At 39.4% G+C, this 14,853-nt stretch overlaps 1 protein-coding gene across 2 annotated transcripts in view; it reads right to left on the minus strand.

Moving 5' to 3' along the window:
• Positions 1–14,853, minus strand: part of RAPGEF4 (Rap guanine nucleotide exchange factor 4) — a 152,741-nt gene that overhangs the window by 18,870 nt on the left and 119,018 nt on the right. For both annotated transcript variants that reach the window (XM_085066444.1, XM_085066443.1), the window contains 8 exons: positions 11,894–12,044; positions 10,527–10,615; positions 10,070–10,100; positions 9,758–9,836; positions 8,837–8,983; positions 7,588–7,685; positions 4,438–4,563; positions 3,808–3,986 (listed from right to left, as the gene is read on the minus strand). In XM_085066444.1, coding sequence (XP_084922570.1) covers positions 3,808–3,986; positions 4,438–4,563; positions 7,588–7,685; positions 8,837–8,983; positions 9,758–9,836; positions 10,070–10,100; positions 10,527–10,615; positions 11,894–12,044 — 900 coding nt within the window. The remainder of the gene's footprint in view (positions 1–3,807; positions 3,987–4,437; positions 4,564–7,587; positions 7,686–8,836; positions 8,984–9,757; positions 9,837–10,069; positions 10,101–10,526; positions 10,616–11,893; positions 12,045–14,853) is intronic.

The raw sequence follows: 14,853 nt of genomic DNA on the forward strand, positions 1-14,853 counted from the left end.
AATTAGTAACGCACAGCACTAGTGCTTAAACAAAGTAGGCAGCTGCAACTTTATCTGCAATATTTAACTTGACTCTTTCTTCCTATTAAAAAGGAAAAGTTTTGCCAAGCACCCTGTTAAGGAATACAATTTGACAAAGTCCCAGTTAGAATCCATTAGATGTATGACACTCCACACCAGACATTCTGTAAATCCTACAGGGTCCACACTAAATAGCTCAGTTCCAGACAGAGGGTCCCTGTAAGGCAGTAGAAACAGTGCTGCATGGCTCTACTGCATATATACTGCATGTAAAATGTCAAAAAGTGGATACTCTAAAGCACCACAACGCACCACCTCAGAGCAGAGGTCCCTCTGCCTCACAAAATGGACTGCACTGCAAAAATCTTCCTGTTAGGATGAACAGCAAACACACACACACACTAGTCTCTAACACAGCTGTGTATGTGGTTGAAATCTCTTGGTACTTACACAAGCCTATTCATGCGGGCATTTTCTCCATAAACACGCACTTTGAAAATTTCTCACATGCTCTTTGTGCTTATAACATATGCATGTGTATGAAAAGAATGATTTTCAAAAACTGAATGAAAATGTCTGAGTACAGTGATACACAAGAAGGCTTCTAAATAGCCTGTGGATACATCTGTAAAGAGGAAACACACACAAACTGGGTTTGTAGATATCCGTAAGAGTATGTGCAAGCACATCCCAGAAGGCCTTTCTAATACAATTAATATGGGAAGAACTCACTGTTGGAAATACAGTTCACTTCTCCCCTTTGTCTGAAAGTTTATTCCTACAATAGCTGGAGAAAAGAGATGAACCTGGTAACCTCTACATCCTTTTCCAGCAGCTGCTAAAGCGACACTGGCTCCTGGAACTAAAAGCACATGTGCACGGCACTTGGAGCCAGCACTTGGCCTTGTGCTTGCCTGCACAGATTGGGAGCACACATCAAGGGTGTGTGGGGTGGCAGACACCAAATGATGTGCCTTCTGCAATAGCATCTGAGCCTCAAGCCACAGAACTGAAACGGGGTTCTCAGTAGCAGTTATCTTTGAAAATGGGTACGTGCAAGGCATCTCGTTACCACCAGTCATGCCTAAGATTAATAGTGCAGCATCGAGCTCTTCTCCCTGAACACTTTTCTAATGAGTCTAGTACTTCTAGGTAGGGTAAAGTTCTCATTAGGTCTCAAGGATCTTCACAGGCAAAACTTCCTCAAAGATATTGCTTCAAGGCCTGCACTTTTTCTCCCCTCTAACTTCGGTGCACTTTGTGTTTGTTTTAGTGCATGTGTAGCACCTGTTACCATGGCAGCACTGCACAGAGGGCAGCAGCCTGGCAAAACTTCCCAGCGCCTTTCCAGCGGCTGCAATTAAACCTGCCCTCTTGGTTTATACAGAGGAAAATCTTGTGCCTAGTATTTCTCTGCTTTTAGGAGACAAAGAGGACTCAGCAGAGCAGACCACTTTTAGCTATTTATTTTTAGCATTGTAGTGATACCAGAAACATGGAAGTAAACAGGAGGTTGTCAGGCTGTTGTAAATAGCACAAGATTAAACCCATGACTCTGAGAAACCTACAGGCTAGGGCAGTTTATTAAGGAGACATTTAACTGTAATTTTTAGGATACTTGATTTCAAGTGTTCATGGAAATCACTGTTGTATCTTAATGACCACATTTGAACGTTTTCCCGTTTTATGCCTGAGTTTAGGGAAGTCGTGCCGTCTGTGTGGCTGCCACTGCCCTCTCCTGGGCACAGCCTGCCAGGCCGGCGGCTGCTTCCCACTCCTGGGCTGTGCACTGAGATAATGGAATATGCAGTGCATGTATTTTTAGAAACTAAAGAGGTAAATTCTGTCCTCTGCTCTAAATATAGAACTGATCCTGCATGCCCACCACTAGATTTTTAATATCTTCGGTCTCGACCAGCCGCAATCCAACTGTAGGGCCCAAAGTAGCTCCTAGAAGGAAGCTGGTACTTGCAGAGCAGGGTGTCCCAGAGGAAGGAGACACACTGATCCCCAGTTACAAAGCGAACACAGATTTCATCTGTGTGCAATTACTGACTGGGAGGAGGACAGCTGCAGTAGTAATCTCCTCCTTTACACAAATCCATTTAATGATGCAAAAAAGTTAAAACTTACAGTTTAACTGAAAGTAACAACATCTCTGTTGGGTAGAACTGCCTAAAGGCTTCTAGTCGCAACAGCTGTAGACAAACACTACACACCTCAGCAAACTGTTTATTCAGACAGCAATGAATGCAGTAAATACACCATGAGCTTGAAAGGGAGGGAGAGGGTAACAATGACAAAAATCTGTATCTATGCAGGGCATGGGTATGCCTCTGCTCCCTCTGAAGTCAGTCACTGCCCTGCTCTTGACTTTAAGGAGTGGAGGCTGACATCTCTGGCATGAAGGCTCCAAACAGTTTAAATTTGGATAGGAATAAAGGAAGACAGCAAGAATGCCTGTTATCCAACCTCAGACCCAGCAGTTAGTAACAAAAGAAGACATTCCTATTTTGCGTTTTAAAACAGAAGCGTCAGGGAAAAAATCACAGAATCATAGAATCATTAGGGTTTTAAGGGACCTCTGGGTCATCCAGTCCAAGGCAAGGTCACCTGGAGCAGGTGACACAGGAATGTGTCCAGGCGGGCTTTGAATGTCTCTAGACAGGGAGAGTCCATGACCTCCCTGGGCACCCCGTTCCAGTGCTCTGCCGCCCTCAACATAAAGTTCTTCCTCATGTTGAGGTGAAACTTTCTGTTTTAGTTTATGGCCATTGCCCCTCATCCTGTCACTGGGTACCACTGAAAAGGGTCTGCCTCTGTTCTCTTGGCACTGCCCTCCAAGGTATTTGAATGCATCAGTGAGATCCCCTCTCAGTCTACTCTTCTCTTGACTAAACAGGACCAGCTCTTGCAGTCTCTCCTCAAAAGAGAGATGCTCCAGACCCCAAATCATCTATGTGGTCTCGACTGGACCCTCTCCCATAGCTCCTTGTCTCTCTTGTACTGAGGAGCCCAGAATTCGACACAGGATTCCAGTTGTGGTCTCCCTAGGGCTGAACAGAGGGGCAGGATCACCTCTCTTGATCTGCTGGACACACTCTTCCTGATGCATCTGATGGCCCTCCTGGCCCCCAGGGCCCACTGCCAGCTTGTGGTCAGCATGTACCAACAATTGCAGTTCCTCTCTGCAGAGCTGCTCTCTAGTAGCTCAGCCCCCAGCCCGTGCTGATACTTGGGGTTACTCCTCCCCAGGTGCAGGACCTTACACTTTGTATCATCAACAAACTTGCTGCAAATCCCAAACAGACTGAAAGTGACATGAGTGCCATTGTCTTCATGCTACATGTTTTTACTCTCCCCTCTTGGTTTTCCTGCTCAGGGCAATTCTGAGAAGGTTTTTCCTGAGCAGTACCAGAAATACTTCCGGTTCTCAGGAAAATTAAGGCTCAATTTTGTTAATATTTACAAATTCACATTCTAATATTTGCTAATGTAGGTAAGGGTAAATGAAGGCTTCTCATAATGAACTGAAATACATTTATGCACAAATTTGATGTGAAAACATGGCCCGAAGAGATCACAGATCAGAGGTCACTGGAGAATAGCACAGAAAAGAAGAATATATATTAACTAGGTTCTATACAGCCCCATGAGAAAATGGACAGAATTACCAAATACAAACTGTTTTAACCTCTACTCTGTGTGGATGTCTGAAAATAGAAAATATAAACACATCGACTATAGTGAACCTCACCTCCAGCTTCCATATGATTGTATACTTACTGGGCTGCTATCTTAATATACTTCTTTAACAGCTGAACACGCTTGCTGAGTTGAGAGCAAAGGCAAATCTCGGTGACTACCCAGAACTGGATTTCGTTAAATCTTCTTAAAAACAAGTCCAGATTTGCTGTGGTCTTTTTAAAATTGTGCCTTCCAAAAGTGTGATAGATCAATTCCAGCTAGGAAAGAGAAAACAGTTTGGAACTTTTTTTTGAAGTTGCATTTTTTGGACAGAGAAAGAGGCTAAGAATGACCAGGTAAGTATCTAGCCTGAAACCTGCTCTGCAGTTTACATTTATTGCTGCGCAATAAATAATTCAGATTCAGTTTACAAATCCAGTAGACAATAGCTGAGGCATAGTAAAAGCATAACTACAAATTCTATATAAGTAGCTTAATATCTTAAAAGTAATTCAACAAGCAGCACATACCCAGAAGATTTTTCACTTTATTTTTCTATTTTGCCTATAAAATTAAGAATGTCATATACTTTCAAAACTTTTAGGTGGCTTTCTTATAGAATTTTTGAAAATCAAGCTTAGAGAAGGCTTTGGAAATAATGCAAAACCACAGTGTACAAGTAAAGACTTTCTAACAGATTCTAACCTGTGAATAGATAGATCCTCATACCTCATGCACACAGTTGAAGAGCTCCCAGTCATAAATTGTCATCTGATGTGCTAAGTCTTTGGAACTCATCAGTTCGAATGTTCCTACTGTACCAGTAGATGGTCCTTCTTGTTCTGGTAATGGGACCTACAAACAGAAAAATATTAAAATATTTTAGACATGCTAAATTGTATGGTTGATGCTTCCCTTCCGTAATGTTTCCAACTTTTTTTTCAGTGTGACCACTTTCCTAATTATGTTTATAATAGTAAAACTGAAATTTGCAGTAAAACTGAAATTTGCTTTTAATCACAGGCAGGTATTAGAAAATAAGAAGCCCTGTGCAACTCAGTATCTGGTATGCACAGGATAGTCAGGAAAATTCTGAAAGCTCTTCAGAGACACTGTAAGGAAATAAACCAGACTGTTCTCAGTGTGTTATTTTTAACACTGTTCTAAAAATTGAATCTATAATACACGTTGTGCTAACTAAAGCATGTGCGTTTGTTTAGGAGCATAGGTCTTCCCGAGAAACTTTTGTTATGTTTCCTTTTTCACATACACAAATAACTAGGCCACAAACCACAAGCCAAATACTTTTACATATTCCTGATTCTAATTATATGAATTATTATATCTAGCATGCTTCAGAAATCTGCAGTGATTGCAAGATCTTCTGATCATTTATAAAATAAACCTCATAATTTCTCTTTGACAGTACAGTGATGCACAATTTGCAAGTGATTGCAAAACTCCTGGCTAGGCCAATTAAAAGGATATACACACAGTCCTGTGAGAAAGAATCAAGTACAAAACATTTTTGAAAGACACTTTCATGCCACCCAATAAGTGAGCTGTGATCTATGATTTTGCACACAAGGAAACCTTGTATTAAACAGAGAGTAAAAACGTGGCTTGAGACCAAGTCAGATTTGAAGCAGCCTGTTGTACATGTTAGGGTGTTTGAAGCAGCGCTGCTCAAATACTGCCAGTCAAGCCCCAGGCAAACTGGAAGGTGTAACACTGCAGAGCTGCCCGGGAGCTGCGGGTCACTTGTGCTGTTCCCAGGAGAGGGCGGCAGAGCTCACAGAGAAGCTTCCCAATTCCTCACCGCCTTTGTTAACCACATAATGATGGAGCACGGAATTGTCAACAGGCTCCTGCCTGAGTACAAACTCAGTGGAGTCTGCAAGATTAGGAAACCATATTTAGATACTGCAATATAAAAAATGAGCCTACTAAATGAATCCTCTTTTATATAAGAATAATAGATGAGCAATAGGGAAAGGACTGACTGGATTAATACATCAAATCACTTTCTCAGTAACACACAGTATGTAGGAGCTTTATTTCGGTATGAATTCTCACTCTGTACTCTAGGGAAAACTCTTCTTTCAAGTATCATCATAATACAAACTAATCAAAAATTACTAAATGAAATCACAAGATTTACTACCTTAAAAGCTTCATCTACAAAAAAAAAAAAAACAGTAGAAAAGTACTCTTTAAAAAAAAACAGGGCAGCCATTAATCTTACAACAGCCTGCAAATTGCTTTGAATTGAGATTTACACAAACATAAAATTTCTTCAGGTTATGACAACATATGAAATAAAAGTACAGCAGCTTTGTGGAGAAAATCCTATTTTGTGGAAATCTGTGTAAAGAGATTTCTCTTTCCCACAGACTGAAAGATGTCTTTTTTCCCCCATTTGGAGACAAGCACAACATAGCTGTTACCATAACAAACACATATTTTCCAAGGCTAGGAAAGAAGCACTTAGATGCAAACTCACAGCATATTTGAAAATTCATCTACCCAGAACAATTTTCACATGGGAATTGCCAAATGTAATGTGGATAAATGTTCACAAACAGGCCGCAGCCAAAAATTGGAATGTGGAAAGATTAAACTGGGAGGCAGCTAAGGTTGCAACGTTTTTCAGTTTGTTTATACCTTTTTGAAAAAATGCAGCTGATAAGGGGGATGTATTCTGTTATGTAGTGCTGACGGACCATTTTTAAGGTGCTGAATGTGCCTCCCTAATTCCTACTGAATTCAGTCTACTTGATGAAAACTAGCACATTGCAGCCCTGTATCTTAGAGCTCCCTGCAGCATTTTGAATAATTGATCCATGGTAAATAGCACAGGGAAAAGGCACAGAAAGCCATGACAATTTGCTGCCAAGGCTGTGTGTACACAGACAATACAGAGCCATATATAAGTACCCAGCACAGTTGTACTGATGCAACACCCCTGCCTTACAGTTGCATGCTGCATGAGGGTATCTACTTGGCAGGATTAATTAACCTTTAGGGAACACCAGAATTTAATAAACTGAACAAGAGGTATCTCTGCATGGAGCTACATATGTTGGATGTGCATTCCCTGGTTACTAAATTGAAAGCAGCAGCAAAGCATAGATTTTACCATATTCATAAAAGAAATCAGGCATACATACTAAGTGGCTTGTTAAAAACATACAGGAGGTTGAAACAAGGCTAGGAGTAATAGAGTTCATGCTGACATGACTTGGCAATGGTATTTGTTTTTAATGAAATAAAAGGAACAAAAAGTACAGTCAAATCAAACTCTATAAAAGCAGACCCCATGGAGCTCGCTAGAATGACTGTATAAACTGTAAGTACTTACGAGCAATTCTACCTAAGAAAAAAACCAGACTTTCTACCAGGAATATTTTCTGCAATTCTACTTAGAATTATCTCAGATTTTGACACGGTATTTTGTGGGGATGAGAAATAAAAGACATTAAGGAATTTACTGCAGGAATCAAATCTCCAGAATGCTTTAATTGGTAACACTTATCTTAGAAAATATATCCCTATGGCTTTGAGGAGATAATTCTGTAATGAGGATTTACTGCATGTCTTGGTGACAATACTCAGCTCTTCCTAAATGCTCAGTGTGACAGAGAGAGTACTGGCATCAAGTTCTGTTATGTGGATCAGGTGGAGGGTTTTCTGGTCTAGTTTAGGGAATTTATAAAGTCAGCTTGTTTGATTTTCAGGGCTCATCCTATTGCACTGTGACAAGCCCTTTATTGTGAATGTTGCTACTACTTTTTACCTCAAGTGTGGATAACAGAAAAAGGGCCAAGTGTTCAAATAAACAGAAGCCCTGATGTTTCTGAGCACTGCACAGATACATACCAATGAATCGAACTGATCCCGAGGGCAAGCAAACAGACGTCCATTAACACTCAGAGTGGTGAACACTGAAAAATCGTGAGGTTTGAGCACAACCTTTTCTGTAAAAATGAAACAAATTATTACAATATATATGTATATATATAATTTACAGCAGGACTGATCCACCAGCTGCACAGATCATCCTCCTGGAAACAAAGTTTGCTCAGTAACCCAAGGTTAAGGATATAGAACAGATAACAACAAGATCGTCTTTATTGAAGAATTGTGATAATAACCTCAGCCCAAACCAGTCTCCTACAGAACTAGAATTCCAGTCCCAAACTGTACAGACAGGTCAAGAAGCCTGCGCTGCTATCACTAGAAACTACCTGTAAAAAATTCAGCCATAATTAGGGAGTCCATTCATTCATTGCTGAGATGCAACCATTTGGAGAGGTGTTCTTAATAGAAATTGCTCTGGAAGGCAGTAACTGCTTAAGGAGGTGATGAAATGCATTACATCATTTCTAAAAAAGCATCACATCAGAGGCAAAAATAATGAAAACAGTCTCTTCCAGCATATGTTGGTGGTCAGCAGATCTGACAATAAAAAATTGCTTCATCTGCAAGAAGTAAAGCTGCCTGGTGTCAGCTCTCAGAAGTGAGACATTTTTGGCAGGCACCAGTGTTTGCAAAAATGCCTTCCAACACAGCTCTCATTACCCCTGTGTGTCTCCACAAAAGCACTTGAGCAATACCAGTTCTCCTGCAGAATTCACCTTGCAGTTACTCTCAAATCTCCACAGCTTAGAGTGAGGCCTGACCCTCTGCAAATACTAGGTCAGTGGGTTTGGCACTAAGTTGCTCTGTAGTGGTTTGCGTGGACAAAGCAGCAAGAATCATAGTGACCACAACCAGAATGTTTGCACTGCAGTGTTTTGTGATGTCACTGATTCCTACTGTAAATTTATCCATGCTTACCTTCTATTTCTGTCATTAAAAAAACTCCTACAAGTCTAACACTGAAGGAAAATTGGGGTAGCTCTGCTCTGTAACATGCAGATACACAAGCTCCTGCATTTGTCCTGTCTCCCATGTGAGCTGCAGTCTGTGTCTGCAGTAGAGGAAGGACTTGCCTCTAAATTAGGACTTGTGTATTAGCTGAACATGCATATGGGTATAAAACCTTGGCTGAACTAGTCTTTCAATCAATCCAAAAACTCTGCTTCACCGTAACTGAGAAGTGTTCAAGATGATGCAAATACAGTACCTCCTCCAGAACTCATCTTTACTATGATGAGGCCTTCTCCAGAGCCCAGCTTGTCTGCTACTGCAGTGATCACTTCCTTCACAGAAGAAGACACTGGCACGCGGATAGTGGTATAGGTTTGGTCTATGCAGTACACCTTAAACAGAACTAAAGAAAAAGAAAATGGTTTATTCTACTGTAAAAACCACAGATTTACTATTTATGCCACCAGCTGTTTCAGCCACATGATCTTGCATTTTGTTGCCTGGTTTTTACTGTTGTTCATTAGCAAGACCTATCCTTTAATATCAAACACGTTGAAGAAGCAGCTGTTTCAGGTGACGAAATTCCACAAAACAACCATTAAGAGTATCTTATCAGTAATCTGAAAATGACACTCTGATACACTGCTGTAAATTTTTACCTTAATCTCTTCAGAGAATCAAACAACAGCAATAGAGCAAACCAGCAGATTTTGTTTTTTAGGCTGTGTGCCTAGATTCTCTGACTCTAGATCCATGGCATTATCTGCTCCACTCCTGCCTTGCAAAGGAACAGCTGTACATGTTAGTTCAAACTACACAGGGGAGACAGAGGTACAAACACAACCTTCAGCACCCACTATGTATTGCACTGTCATTACCTGCAGTACATTGTCTTATTGGTTCTTCCCTGTTTTGCTCATTCCTTATTTTAAAGGTTTTTACATCTTCCTCTGAGGAAGCAGTGTTTGATAGTACAAGTAACTAAGGGAAAAGACCAGGAGCACCTCAAATCGACAGTGGAGAATATTGGGTAAGCAAAAGCTAAGAGAGTTTGCTTCAGGCCAGGTTTCAAAATTCTAGGTAGGTACTTTCATTTACTTTTAGACCATTTTTTTGAGACAGACAAATTTATGCAGATCTCAGTGGCTCAAGAAAATTTTCCCGAGAAGGAACTCACCTTCATCGCTGCCCCTGATAGGCTGGCGTTTCTGTGCTCTGTCATCACTTGTGTTGAACAGCTGCAGAAGAACTTTGTGCTGAAAATGAATCACTGAGATTCACACTGATGCAAAAAAGAAACATTACACAGTACACATGAACTACAGGAATGGCAGGAAAAAGAGTAGCAGTGCAAAATTTGACAATGTTAAAAGCTATTTCTCAATGTCTTTTTTTTTTTAATATATCCATGATTACTAAAAAGACGATGTTTATTAATTTGCTGTGCTTAAGACTTTACTTTAGAAAATGAACAAAAAAAATTTCTTACCTTCTTTTGTGGTGCTTTAGGTTCTTCAGAACTACAAAAAGACAAAGCATAGAATATATAATTAAATATTACCTGGAAGATTTTGCATACAAAATCACCTATAGAACACACACAACTTTTTAAACTAGAATATCAATATAATCATATTTTTATATGAAAAGACTAGATGATACCACAGTTAGTCTATAACCAAGGCAGAAAGAATATTATACAAAATTCGTGTAAGCATGAAATAAGCTTCTGTCAGCCTCTCAGTGAGGGTATGGTGTTTGCAAGAATGATGTGGAGAAGAAGGCCATTGACATTAATTCAAATAAGCCTGCATGCAAACTTTCAGTTTCATATAACCGCATGTCATTCAATGAATGGCTTTTTAGTAGATATAACCAATAAATTTCCTTCATTAATTTACTGAGAAAAAGGGCAGGGGGAGGAAAGAAGCAAAAACTGTGCTTACATTTGCTTTACAATTTTCTCTAGCTCTGGAAGTTGCTCCTTTAGTGCTGCAATCATTCTAGTATCATCTGATACAGATACATAAAATTCCTGTAAATGATGCAGAATAGTCTTTAAATAACTATAGGGGTAAATGAGCAGTACTCAGGAGAGAGGATTATGAGATGACATCTGATAGCTTAATGATTATAAAGGATGATAATCTACATAGAGGAACACATGCTGGGCCCAACCCTCTATTACTTCTACTTGTTTATCTCCAGCTGATTTAAAGCAAGACTTATACATGCAGAAGGGAAGCCTGATGAGGCTCCTTAGCTCACTCTATAACCACTGACTGCTTGAGCAAAACCTGCATTTTCAGATTGTCAAGGATAAAGACCATAAAATTCCCAAATAATCTAGAATGATAGCTTTTTTTTTGACTCATTGCTCTTGTAGCCTCTATTGCTTCATTTGCTCCTGAGTCACTGAATCTCAGATACTCTAACCTGTTACAGTATCACACTCTTTTAAACCCTACTCAAACCTCTTCCTGATAAATCTAAATAAAACCATCCCAAAGAAGGATGTATGTGCTTGCAAGTAGCGATTGTTCTTTAACTTCTGGCCTAATGAAAGACTACGTCATCTCCAAAGCTTGAAAAGCCTTCTTATGTGGGTTTGTGGGGTGTCTATCATTCTTAAGGCCCCTCTCTATTCCTCTCTGCTAATTCTTATCTTAGATTCAGTTTTAAGCCCTTTGGGCAGGAACTTTCATTCAACCAGTAACATATGGGATTCTGTTCCATAAACACAATGTATAGTAAGAAAGGTGATCATGATCATTTAACATGATGTTGGCAGTGCATCTTATCTTAGAAATCCAAGGATATCGCAGCTACCACAAAGAATTTACAAGGGCTCTGAAGACAAAGATCTTGAGTTCCAATAGCTGTACTACAGCTTTCATTGAAATGGAAAGGACTTTTGGTTTTGTAGAGTGGCAATACTCCAGCTCTTTCCTGGCACACCTCAGGCAGGCATAAACAGCCCTCCAGTTCAACCTGTGGAGTCCCTGAAGTATTCACAAGAAAATAATACAAAGAGCAAATCCAGCTACTGCTCTAACACAATCTACACATGCAGTGCTTTGAAAGGGGTCTGCAACAGTATTTTCAGAGGGCCAGAGGCTGGCAATGGTTCAAGCACTGTTGTGGTGCATTTACTGTCTGCAGCCAAACCTGAGAAAACAGAGTTATGAGTTTGCACATTGAAATTACCTATTTCACTTCAATTTGTGACAATTCTACAGACTGGGAACAGGCTTTCAGCTTATCTTGCCTGGTAGTTACTTTTCAGTATAGCGATACAATGACTCCTTTATACCTCCAGAAAGGCCATTGCTGCTTCATCCTCTTGCAGTAAATCTCCATATAAAGCGGCCCACTGCAGAACCAGTCGGATGACTCGCCTTTTATTGTTGAGGGCATAATCCATTTTCTCCTGCTCTGTACCCTGAGAAGGCTGGGCATGATAGGTGCCACAGTGTCAAGGAAAACATTCAGTGATTGAAAACATCAAACCCAGTATGACTTCACACACAACTGACTTCCAACAAACCACTTCCAGGGTGCTCAAACATAACTTTCCAATATATACGCCTGAATTCAGACAGCCACTAGCAGAACGATTTGCAAACCTTTCATGTTCTCACTAAAAAGTAAAAAGACAGTGAATTTTCTAAAGAGCACAGCAATGATCACAGTCCCACCACAGAGATAGCTGCTGTAGGGAAGCAGAAGAGGAATGATACTTCAAACAACAGAGAAGTGGATTAACCATGAAGACTGAAGAAGGATATTTCTCCTTGTTCCTCTTTGGAAACAGTTGAAGAGAAAGAAAAATGTCACTCTGTGTTTATTAACAATTCCAATCTTCCATTTGTGAGGAAAACTACCGGAATGCATCACCAGTGTTATTCCCTTTATTTTTACAAGTTATTATAACTCAAGATGAACCTCAGTCCCATTTTGGGAGGGGGACTTTGACATTTACAGCTTAAACTGACTAAAGAAACACAGGGTAAAATAATAAATTTTGTAGTAGCCTCACTGTCATGAGGAAATCAGACATTTCCACTATATTAAATAAAGTATATTTAGGACACAACACTTTGTGAAAGTTATTTTGTGATGAACAATAAGAAAGAACAAGAAACATTTCATTGACCTTTTTAAAGACCATGTGTCAACATTACAAAAATAGACAAATAGCTAAAAGGCCAAAAGTAACATTTACGGAAAGGAAAAAAAAAAAGTTAAAGCACAATGGCCAATGAATTTAAATAATTTGAGCCTTTAACTTGTGAGAAAATGAAGTATTCCCAGAAGAAACAGGACATGACAGTTTGTGTGTCTACTTCTCACTGAACAGAGGTTAACAATATTTTTCTAACTGTTCCAAATAAACTGATAGCTGAATGGGAAGTAAGCACAGACTAAGAGCAGTTAAATTTTCAGCTTTGCTTCCCAGTTACCAGAACTCTGGTTCTGGATTGTCATGAGTAATATTATTCCCAATTACATAGAAACATGTAACATTAAAATACTGACACTCTTTCACTCACAGCCAAGTCCAGAAGCTTTGCATCCTTTCAAGGTGCACTTTCAGTTGCTCTAACAAAATATTTAAAAATACTAATTAGAAAATATAAATATTAATGAGAAATAAAAATCATATAAGATATTTATTTTAAGTTTCTCATTTAGAATAATTTCTCTAGCAATACTATTAATAAAATGAAATGGGGAAAAGTACTTATTAAATCACACTTCCAAATGATCCTGCTGCCCAAAACCCCTGCAGAGATTTGACATGCTACCAGGGTTACCACTTACTGGACTGACAAACTTTCAAAAATCTGCATTTTCATTTCATTGGGAAAGGTTTAAAATTACTAGAGAACTCAACAGTACAGTACAATTAAGATAGTAAGTCAGAAGGTCCTAAGAAGTAAATAATTCATTGTAAGTTATGTGCTCTAATGTCTTGGGGAGCAAGTTTAATATTCTACTGAGTAATTTTCCTCATGCCATATTTACCTTTCAAACACTGTAATTATTTAATGTATTTTTACTTTCTTATTAACTGACTCACCACAGGCAGTGGTATTTTTTCTGTATTTTCTACTTGATTTTAATTGATTTCTCTTTTATTAACATTATCACAGGGTAAGTCAATGAAGGGTTCTCACATTTTTATGTGATCTCCAGGATGCAGCTTCTCTACAGATTGGAATCAGAAATAATCTATGATGTATACTTGCAACAAGTGTCAGATAATTGCAAAATATTTATCAACACCGATATGGTTAGAGCTCAATATATACATATATGTCTGATTTTCTCTAACATATGCTAAGAACCGGAAGGAGTTCTGAAGTCTGTTCCTCCCTGCAAAGGCACACTTAACTATTTCAGGAGCTATGCAAGATCAGTACCCACTGCTACAGTGTAATGCACACTTTTTTGCTGGCATGATGGTGAAGGAGGTTAGCAAAACACTCATACAGAAACACGCTGAAGAACTACCATCTACAGAGAATAAAAGAGAAGTTTATACTTTCCAAGTATTTAGACAGTGGTCCATTAAAGATGCACCCCTGCACATGTGCTCACACACTTGCACTAACCCAAGTGCACTTTTGGGGCTGCTGGTCTATTTCAAGTTTTCTTTTGGGCATTGTCCTGCCTCCCTCTGACAAGCCGTAGCTATGAGAATTTGTCCATTTCCATTCAGTGGAGAAGAGAGGGAAACAGGGGTCTTGGTCCAACACACAGGACTTATATCCTGATCCAGGAAAGCGGAGCATACCCTTTGCATCCCTATAAAACAGAATTCTGTAATTTTTTAAATATTGCAAGATCCATATACTTTAATGGCTGAAAAAACTTGGTGTGCCAAAGGACAGCACAGCATAAGCATGGGATCTCCAGCAGGCAATAATGTTACTTGGACAAGACGGTGCACCTGTCCATTCCTTTCAGGATTAAAATAGCTTACAAATGACTGCTGTAAAAGAAGTGAAAACCCAAATAATTTATACCCTGTACTATGCTTGAAAGCACTTCAGTGGTCTAGCTCTACTCATACTTGCATGCTGCCAGCTAAAATAGAATCCTATGTGGGTGCAGGAAAATAGACTTGTTTTGATTCAAAATTGGGAGCTGAAGCAAAAAGTCGCCGACTGAATTGCCTTTCTTCTTTTTCTTTTTCTGTTTTAATTTCCTCATTGAGCATAACTAATCTCTCCTCACTCTCACAGCACTGGCGAACACTTTTGTAGA

This window comes from Lichenostomus cassidix, chromosome 7 (genome assembly GCF_008360975.1).
Source record: "Lichenostomus cassidix isolate B80296 chromosome 7, HeHo_3.0, whole genome shotgun sequence".
Taxonomy (NCBI): Eukaryota; Metazoa; Chordata; class Aves; order Passeriformes; family Meliphagidae; genus Lichenostomus; species Lichenostomus cassidix.